At 40.1% G+C, this 9,904-nt stretch overlaps 1 protein-coding gene across 1 annotated transcript in view; it reads left to right on the top strand.

The window, feature by feature from the left end:
• The first annotated feature begins 310 nt into the window (after positions 1–310).
• LOC103913365 (E3 ubiquitin-protein ligase RNF170-like) overlaps positions 311–9,904 on the top strand; it is a 23,397-nt gene continuing 13,803 nt past the window's right edge. Inside the window, exons 1-2 of the mRNA XM_009319855.1 lie at positions 311–332; positions 406–482. Of these exons, the coding sequence (XP_009318130.1) occupies positions 311–332; positions 406–482 (99 nt within the window). The remainder of the gene's footprint in view (positions 333–405; positions 483–9,904) is intronic.

Genomic DNA, 9,904 nt, shown 5'->3' with positions numbered 1-9,904 from the left:
CCGGGCCTGGGGTTTCTTTGTGGCTTCCCCGGCCCCTGCCGTAGGCCGGGGACGGACCGGCCGTGGAGGTCACGGGGTGAAGAGCTGCTGGCATGGTTCAGACTTACCTGTGCCTAAGGTGTTGGTAGGTCAGTGTACCTGTACCAGCCACAAATGTTGCTTTCAGAGCAGGATACAGAATTGCTTAAAAAATACCATTGTTAAATGAGGCAAAAATACCAATTCCTTCTTCTGGGGAGGGGAAGGATGGAAAGTGCTTAAGCACGAGGCTGACAAGCAACTGTTTCAGCCCTTCTCCAGGAGGGGCAACATGCCCCCCTCCAACAGCGCAGGTAGGATTGAGAAGGGCTACGGCAGTTTTACCTCTTTTTAATTTGTATTGTCTTTTTTTCCTTCTCTCCTCAGCCTCAGAGGCTGTTGTTAGTACTACCCAAAACCCACCAGACTCCAGTGTCTCGCAGGTGGCAGTCTTCACCCTGCCAGTGAGGAGGGTGAAGGAGGCCTGACAGCTCGAGAGGCACTGCTGAACTGCTCCTCCCCAGCAAGCCTTTCCTCCACCTGGCAGCGTGCAGGGCACGCTGCCCAAGTCTCCGCAGGCGGCCCTGTAATGACTGCCTGCACAGTACGTCAAACACCACCAGACAGGCACCATGCACGTTCTTTTCATCTTACGTACTTTGTTTGATCTTTTCTGTTTCAGAAAAAAACACACCAAAATTCTTTCACTTGCTTTCCACTGCTATATTTGTTTCATAGGAAAAACTTACCTTATTTGATTTGATCTTGGGTATGCCTGGTTCAGGATCTTGTCTTCTATAATACCCTGCCTCAGACACTCCAGAGAAAAGTCTAAGTACCTTATACTAAGAAGATACAATTACTCTGTCCCTCTGCTGTTTCAGCACAAGAACTTTAGTAACTTTTCTCTCCAACAGCCTATTTTACTAATTGATTTGAACCGTTATTTTTTGTTAGCAGATTCTGTTTTATGAAGATTCTTACATTGCCTGTTGTTACTGGAATGTGCAGGATGGCATTAAACACTTCAGTGTTTAGGTCATTCTAAGAGTGGACTAAATAACCTGAGTAATAGCTGTTATAGGCATTGTATGCTCTTCTTTTCTGGCTATTCTACTTTAAGGTACATGCTTTAATTTTCTGTTACTGATTCTACTTTGACTCACAGAGATTAAAATTGTGGTGGATGGCATGGACAGTATTTACATGACTATTTCCCGCCATGGTGCTGTCCAGAATTGATAAAGGCTCGAGAGTGAACTTGGATTTCTGGAAACCCTTTGACTGTTTCCTTCACCAAAGGTTCTTAAAGAGATTTGGTTGCCATGGAAGATTATCGGAAATCCTTATTAAAAATAGAATAAGGAATAAAAGGTTTTTACAGTAAAATCCCACAGAGTTCTGTGCTAGGATTTGTACTGTTGAGCATGCTTATTTTAGTTTTTAAATATTTTTGCTCTTTTATAATTTCTACTAGCTTTTGTTAATTTTTCTTTTACCCCTCTTCATTTACTTACTTTTTTCCTATAATTTTATGTCCTTTCCCTTCTCTGGAAGTATCATATCCTAGCATCTGTCACTTCCTACCAACCTTTACCTGGTTTCCTATAACCCATTTCACAGAAACGTATAATTCTGCATTTCAACTTCGTGATTTCATATGTTCTTTCTCTGCAGATTCAACCTCTCACACACTCGCTTTCTTTATACAGTTTATACAGACAACTCCTTTTTTCCTGGGTTTATGCTACATAAGCCAGGGAACAGCAGAAGCCAGCTGCTTTCCAGGGAACATGGAGCCAAGAACAAGAATGCAGCCAGCAGGGCAAGGGCTTCACAAGCCAGGGCCCCATCCCAGATTATCTGAGCAAGGCGAGCAGGGGACGTCCAGGGATGTTCAGCCATGAGTTCAGATGGTCGGGCAAGTTCATGGTGATGAGGCAAGTAGAAGGTAAAGCCCGGAAGGCAAACCACCAGTCAGGGTCAGGCCCAGTGAGGTTAACCAGAGTCAGGCACAGTCCCATGATCACCGGGCAATTCTGAGGTCAAGCTAGGTATTCAGTCCACAGGTCGCAGTCCAGATCAGTGGAGTCCATGGCCAGGCACGGGCATGACTGTGACTCTGCTGAGGGCCTAGGGCTGAGCTTAAATAGAGTGGCCCATGGGCAGAGGGTGTGGATGGAGGCACGAAGTGAGGCCATTAAGGTCTATTTGTGCACTCAGGGCCCTCACAACATACTCTGTTTCAGTGGGGTCATCTTCCATACATGCAAAAACTACTGCAGAGAACAGTTTTCCACTAGAGGGCTATACAGTGCAGACAGGAGGGAAGGGTGGAGTGTAATCAGATCCAGCCAAGGCCTAATACCCCTGTTTCAGCGTTGCTCCTCATTAAAAAGCATCTAGAAATTATTATGCATAAGGGATGCCTATGCTGGAAAAGTGTTAGAGACTGTCGATAGTGCAGGGAGCTTGGCTGAGATCTGTGGGAGAGGCACTCATTTGAAATAAAAGGCAGGCTATACAGGTTTGGTAATCTGGGATTATGTCAGAAGAGATTGGCTCATCCGTGCACTCCTAGCTGTTGCATCCACGTCAGCCGGCTGACTCTGAATGATTGAGTGCTCGCCCAGATAAACCAGTGTTAGTACACAGCAAGGATCTTTCTAAGGAACGTTACACTTACGGCATACTGAATTCTACAGAAAACTACAATACAAATATATGTGGAAATTTGTGCAGCTATTTCACATCTTTCCAATTGCAGCTACACAGGGGCACATCAGGACCACCACAGCACTGGCAAGCTGTGCTTAGAGTTCAGCTGGGGGGCAGAAGAAGTAGTAACAAAGGGAAGCTTTGTCAGTTACGTAGAGTAAGGTAGTTTGGTTTTATTTTTTAAGATTGGTTGGAAATTTCTTCATGAGCTGCAGCTGACATGAATGTCTGTCAGCAAATTCTAGTTTTGTGTCAATCAAAGATTATGACCTATATTAACATTATAGAAACAGGAAAGACTAGCTTGGCACCTCATGCCAGGACTGCAGTTCAATCTCCTGATGTTTAATGTTCGCTGTTCCTACACTTTAAAGTCAGGTTAAATTACTTCTTACAATGGGAACTTATTTGAAATGTGTTCACTCTTTGATAGTGCATCCTTTGCCTTCTTGACAAAGTATCTGACTACCTCTCACTAAGGGTTGTCTACCTTTCTTAACAAAAAAGAATGGCATTTGCTACAATAATTTAAATTACTAGGCTTAAAAATAAAATCCGATTCCTAAGTTTTTTTTATTTTCAGTGGGACTTACATTATTATATCCAGTAATATGAACAATATTTAGTTCAGACATTACCTGGTGGCTTGCTCAAGAAAGCCGCATATCCAGGCACTTGGGTTTTCCCGTACCTTGTGTGGCAGATATGCATGTCTCTTGTAGTTTAAAAATACTCTTATTCTTGTTGGAAAATCCTCATTTACAGGGCTGCATCTAAAAGGGATTTTCTAAGCACTTGGAAACAAAGACGTCAGAATGTAAAAATACCAAACAGTGACACTTGGTGGTTAGTTATGTAACTTGCACATTTCTCGCCATTAGAATACATGAGATGAAAAATGATTGTCAGCTTTTCAGTCATATTTAGTAGCTTGACTGATACAGTTTATGGAAATCTGCACTTCCCAAGCATCTTTTAAAAGCTTTAGAAGCACCCAATAGGCCTCATGATGTTCTGTGGCACAGAGGCATATTTGAATTTTTCAGACGCAGAAACTAGAAACTGAGCAATTGCCAAAATGTGTGCAGTTAATTATTACACAATACAAACTGATTTGATACCTGCTGTATTCCCTGGGTCATGTCCCTTCATGTCCTGTCATAATCTCTTAAATCTTTCTGGCATATACACTCCCACTTCCTTTTGAATCAAGCTCTGTGTGTATTGGAAGTTACTGTATTTTCATGAAAAAGGCATTGGCTATCTGTCTATTCCCCAAATGTGTCCAATTTAAAAGTTCTTATAATCAAATAAAGATTATTCAGCATAACTGAACACCTAAAAATCATAAAATACAAAGGAAAAAACCCACATCATGATTCTAATGTGAATGCATTTATTTGACTGGCTGATTATCAGTACCTTGCTGGTCTCATGCAGGTTTGTGTTTCCTGATTGTGCAAGAGACGGAACAGGCTTCCGAAAACTGGGGTCACTGGCAGTCAGCACTCACAGTCTGGTGATTACTGCTGTAGCCCCAGGGCCTGACGGCTCCTTAGAAAGTTACCCAAAAGACCTGTGTCAGCTGTAAGTCATACCAATTCATTGCTTACTCCATTCAGGTGTAAGGGGGGGGGAGGGGCGCGACATGACCGGCTTATTTCATGATTGCTTTCCAATCTCTCCATGAATTGCATTTTCCAAGAGTAGTAACTCCCAGAGCAGGGAGTGGTTGAGGTACAGAGAAAATCTTACAATGATCTGAAAAGGAGCTGTTTGGGCACATGATACTGGCTTACCTCCTTATTTCTATCTGAAAAAAACAGCTTGAGGAGATGGAAAGAAAGGGCAAAACTAGAAATGGTAAAAAGAGGCAGTCCTGGTGGCCGAGTACTACTGGGATGGCTGAGTACTACTGGGATAGCTGACCATTTCACAGTGTTTCTGGTCTATGCATTTGTATGATTTTTTGGTGAGGGCAGGAGGTACTGTTACTGGTGTTCTAGGTAAGGGGGCGTGGGTAGGACGATACAGGGTAATAGGATATGTCTATATTGCACAGCTAGCCAGCACGACTGACTACTGTGCTGTGATGTGTTTGAAGGAGATCCCATTGCTTTTTCTCTGAAGATGGTCTACAATACTTTCCAGCTCAATTATGCCCTGAGGGAAATGAGAGCAATGTCATGATGATGAATGTAAAATTTTTCACTATATAGCTGAAGTATCTATTTTGTAAAACACTGAAATATTTTGTCTGGCTGTTAGAGGAGATGAAAGTCACTATAATGTATTTGTTATCAAAAATAGTAGGAATTCTGGATATTTTTTATATTCTGAAAATTAATACCTTATACGAGAGTATATTCATTGAAGGAGTCTTGTATTCAGGCTTTTCGGAAAGGTGGAAATATTTTCACATGGAATAAGCATCTTTCAAGTATTTTCACATTTAATGGAAATACTTTTCATCACTTGAGGCCCTTCTTGGAAGTCATTCAACTATGAGAACACTCGCTTTTAATAAAAGACTTGTTTAAGCCAGTGGGATTCCTGGAATTCCTGAGCCATTTATGCTCTTCTTTACACTTTTCTTAGCACATCTTAACTCAATGAACATTTTCTTTGATCTCCACAGACTTACTGGTGGTAAGAAATAGTCCTCTCATTAAAACCATGAAGGCTTGGACTGGCATTTCTAGTCTGGCTTACAATGAATTTTGTTTTGACTGGAGTAATTCTGGGGTCCTTGGTTACAAAATTTCAGGTATAGTTATCTTAGCCCATGTGATACAGTGACTGCGTATATAGAGTACAAATGCATCTACACCTGTTACACAGAAGAATAATAACACAATTATGGTGTTATTATTTTAGTAGATTTAGTTTATTACAGTAGTTTCAGGAAAAAATAGCAAGTACTTATAAAAATATTAATTAAGGCTTATCATATGTCAGTGAAGTTGGCATTGATAAACTGAAACAGATGTTACCTTAACAATATTAACATGAGCTATGCAGATCACATTTTATTACAGAGAATATTAAATTGCAAAGTAGGAATCTATTGTTAATCTTATGTGCAAGACAAATAAACAAAACCTAGACAGTTTTTTATCTTTTATTGGAGAAAGAAGAGAAGGGGAAAGGAGCTGAATGGACAGAGAGGCTGCTTAGACTTGATTTGAAGCAATTGTTAAGTTACTTGCCTCAGTACTCTTCAGAGCCACAGGCTCTGCAGAAATGTGGCTTCTTTTTAAATTATATATGGGAGTGTCTCTAACTAGTCCACTGTCCCTAAATTCTCCTGGGGAAAGGAAATTCAATTTGCAGGGTCAGAAAGAAAAAGAGAAGATAGACTACATGAGGACTACCTTACCTGGTCACTCCTTAAAGAACTAGAAGAGATGAGTGCAGAGAATGACAGATTATCTCTGCTTTAGTATAATGTAATTCGCAGCATGGGGGAGGTTAGAGAAGAGATGGAAATAATGCCACAGAGCCAAAAGTCGCAATATCTCATTAAATTCCATAAAAAGCTATACTGGAAACAAAGCAGGTCAAAGGTGGAAAACTACCTACCTACATTTATAAAAAAGATTGTGACCAGATCTTTGTAATTCTACTTTTTGGCTTCATACAGCAGGACAACAAATGGTTAACATCTTTAAGGAATGATCTACCTCAGTTATCTCGGGGAAACATCTCAGAATTGGGAACTTTTATGAACAGTGACCCGAGCAGGATAAAATATTTACACCTCTACGACATCATTTTTCCTCAACAAGACCTCACTTTGTCACTGTAACCTTCCCTCATAGCATGCTCTCTCGCTGCCTCGGTTGTTTCTGTAACATTTGTCAATCTCGTATCTATGCTTTTCTATTTCTGGCTTTGTGTTTACTTTCTCACAGATATCTGCACTTCTATTTTAGTACTCTTGTCTTTTTTTCAGTGAACAAGGTCACAAGTGAAAGAGGGCTTTGGCAATTCCAGTATTAGCTAACTGACATTAATTGACATCATGGAACTGTTTGCACTGTCATGGTAGCAGCTCCTGGCTTTGTAAGTTCACATGTATTAAATTTCTCAGATACAATTTCAGCTGGTGCCAGTAACAAAAAAATTAGTACTGGGATGTGAACTATGACAGAGACGTATTTGTCACAAACAAATTCACATTCACGCTTTCAAATCCTGTTTCCACAGGTGCGTTGAAAAGGCAGTGTGATGTTGTGGCTTCTAAGGCACCGGTTTGGCAGGTGTTTTTGTGTCCCAACAAGACCATTTAGTTTGTAGATTCTGATCCTGAGAATATCCTTGCACTTACTTAATATTGTGCACCGAATGCCTCCAGTTTTCACCACAGTCTGGGATTACTCCATGAATAAGCTCATGACCATGTTTTTTTCAGGATCAGGGAAATCACAAACTTAATTTCCAAAAAGAATTAATCCCTTTAGATTAGATTGATTCTGTGCCAGGGTACTGGTACATAGTCTTGCACAGAGAAACTAATTATGGTAATAGCTCTGAACTCTCTAAACACAAAATAATTTTCAAAACTCTATGTTCCATTGTACCTATTCTATACCATTATCTTATTACCCAGAAATGTTATCATCAGTATAGAGGATTCACTCTCTATACATGAATAAAATGTTAATAACTTGTTCATTATTTTTAAGTGGCAAATTAACAGCTAAGTTATTAAAGAGTATTCCTTTCTCAACATCTTTAAGTTGGTGTGAAAAATTACTAAAAGACGTGGGTTTAAATGGAGTATTTAAATAGTATTCTCTAGCTGAAGAAGAAAAGTCTCTGCTCAAAAATAGAAACAAGAGGTGAAAATGTCATAGCTATCACTTGCTATTAAATAACACAGAAATGTCTAAAACCCAACCATAGCTAAACAGAGTAGGATAGCCATAGGTATGTAAAGCATAAGATGAATTGTTCTGATACTCACCGCAACATTCATATATTAAATAAACAAGTTAGCATGCACCTGTCAAAACTGAGTTCAGATTTCCCATCATTTTTATATCAATGTAATTTTTCTTTTTTTTCTTTGAAAATAAGCTTCAATTTGCCTAACAATTTTGAACACTTTTTCTTTCATATTTTAAGGTTCTTTTGATGTAGCATATTCCAAAGAGTGAAAGCCAACTCCTACAGCAGGGGGGTCGAGCCTCTTCTTAACAGATTGGTCTCTCTAAGCAGTGCCAGGGAGGTTACAATTACTTTTATGGGCATTTCTAACAAAATTTAACATTCTGCACTTGCATCATTTTTTAAGATAAAAGTTACGATTGTCTGATTTTACTAGCCATTCACTTATATTTCCATTTAAAGAGATTTCTCTCTTGCTTTCCTGATGCTCTTCACTTACAGCCGGTCTGGTATGTTTTGCTCTTGCAGAGGAACCAGGTTCACAGCGATTCTGATACCTTAGCTCCTCATTTTAGCAGGACACTGTGAAGCCTGCCTGCGTAGCCAGCAGCCACCACTCTTACGTCCCAGGATGGAATTAGGTCATGGCTGGGACACACTGAGAGTGCATAATGCAAAACTCCATCTCAGCTGAACCCCCCCTGGTTTGTGTCAAATGCAATTTCATAGGCCCTGCTCCAAAACGCTGCCAGGAAGTGTTATTTCACATCTTCATTCTTCTCAATCCCATCTTTATACTTCTCAGGCCCAATTTTTGGTTAGCTGGGCTTTCGTGGAGTAGAATAAGAAACTTTATTTGTAAAATTGGGAATTAATAATGCGATAATACAAGTGGTTGGCATGAACAGACCTGTTGGCTTTGATGGGACTGTTCGACTATGCAGAATAACTCAGGCACATAAGTGTTTGCCAGCTCAAACTCCAAAGCCAAAATGACAAGCTTATTAGCAGTAAACAGTATTACTGGCACTGTAGTTGTGCTTTAAGGCCTCAACCAAAGACCTAGCACCAAAAAAGCCCAACCTACAATTAGACAAAATGGATCCAGGATTGCAACTTCCAGGCATGTAATGGGACCAAAAAAGTTACCAAGGCAATAGGAATAGGCAATCATGTTTTTACTGATTTAACATACAGATTCATAGATGTTTAAGAGATTTTCTTGTGTCCGTTATCTTTCTCAAAATATTCTGGAGCTATGTGAAGGGAACTTTGCTATTATTTAACAGCCTTTCTCTGGCAAACAGGTATGGTCAAATTCAATGAGTTAAGCCGAATAAAAATCTCAGTTTCCCCGTTAAAGACTGGGTGCTGAGTGAGAGTGTGCATCAAGCTGTGCCTGGGGGCGGGGAGAAGTGCTTTGAACTGTAATGGTGACTGAGCAATAATAGGTTTAGAGTGACATAAAAAATGGAACCAAAATCCTGCTTATTTAAACAATGCAGAATTTAGCATCCCATTTCCAAGACTAGCGTGTCTGTTAGGTAAGGGCATAAGTGACTGCAAAAGAGCCATAGCACTATGCATACAGCCCTTGGCAAGTAAAAGGAAATCTTCTGGGCTCATTTCACCTTTATAAAACGTCTATAATCTTTTTGCTATTATTTTCACCTCTGTATTAAAACCATTCAGATCCTTTTTTGAGTTAGTACTAATCAAACACTCGAGTGGCCTAGCTAAAATAGATTTAATGTGTTCAATTTTCCAGTGTATAAACATTCCTGTCTAAAAATCAGAGGAATAACTGACATCTTTGTTAGCAGCCTTCATGAATTTTACATGTTGAGCAGAGTAGTTGGGAAAAGGTTGGAGAGAAAGAGCTATGCTCAGATATTTGGGGAGTCCTTTGGGGTGAAGCATTTCACTAGAACAGCCTGGAGAGGATGCCCCTGCTTACACTGTGTCAGTTCTCTGGATAAAGAAACGGCTCCAGCTTCTGCATCTGTCAGTCTGGCACCTTTAATAAGTAATTAAATCACACTGTAGAGCTGTATACATACTTGGATAAATAATAAATGACAGCTATCACACTGGCATGCAAGCACGCCTGCATACCCAGGGCAGGAAATCGCATACAGTATTTCATTTGTTGCCAATTTATCTGTAACAACGTGAGGAAGATGCCCTGGGGACTGGTGACGAACAAGGAACATTGTTTATGCTACAAATCCCATCCTGTTATTAGTCTTTGAAAAGTGCTTTGTTTAGCTTTTCA

The sequence above is a fragment of the Pygoscelis adeliae genome, unplaced genomic scaffold (assembly GCF_000699105.1).
Source record: "Pygoscelis adeliae isolate BGI_AS28 unplaced genomic scaffold, ASM69910v1 Scaffold181, whole genome shotgun sequence".
Taxonomy (NCBI): domain Eukaryota; kingdom Metazoa; phylum Chordata; class Aves; order Sphenisciformes; family Spheniscidae; genus Pygoscelis; species Pygoscelis adeliae.
Note: the sequence above shows the minus strand (reverse complement) of the source record. Positions and strands in the feature narration are given on the sequence as shown.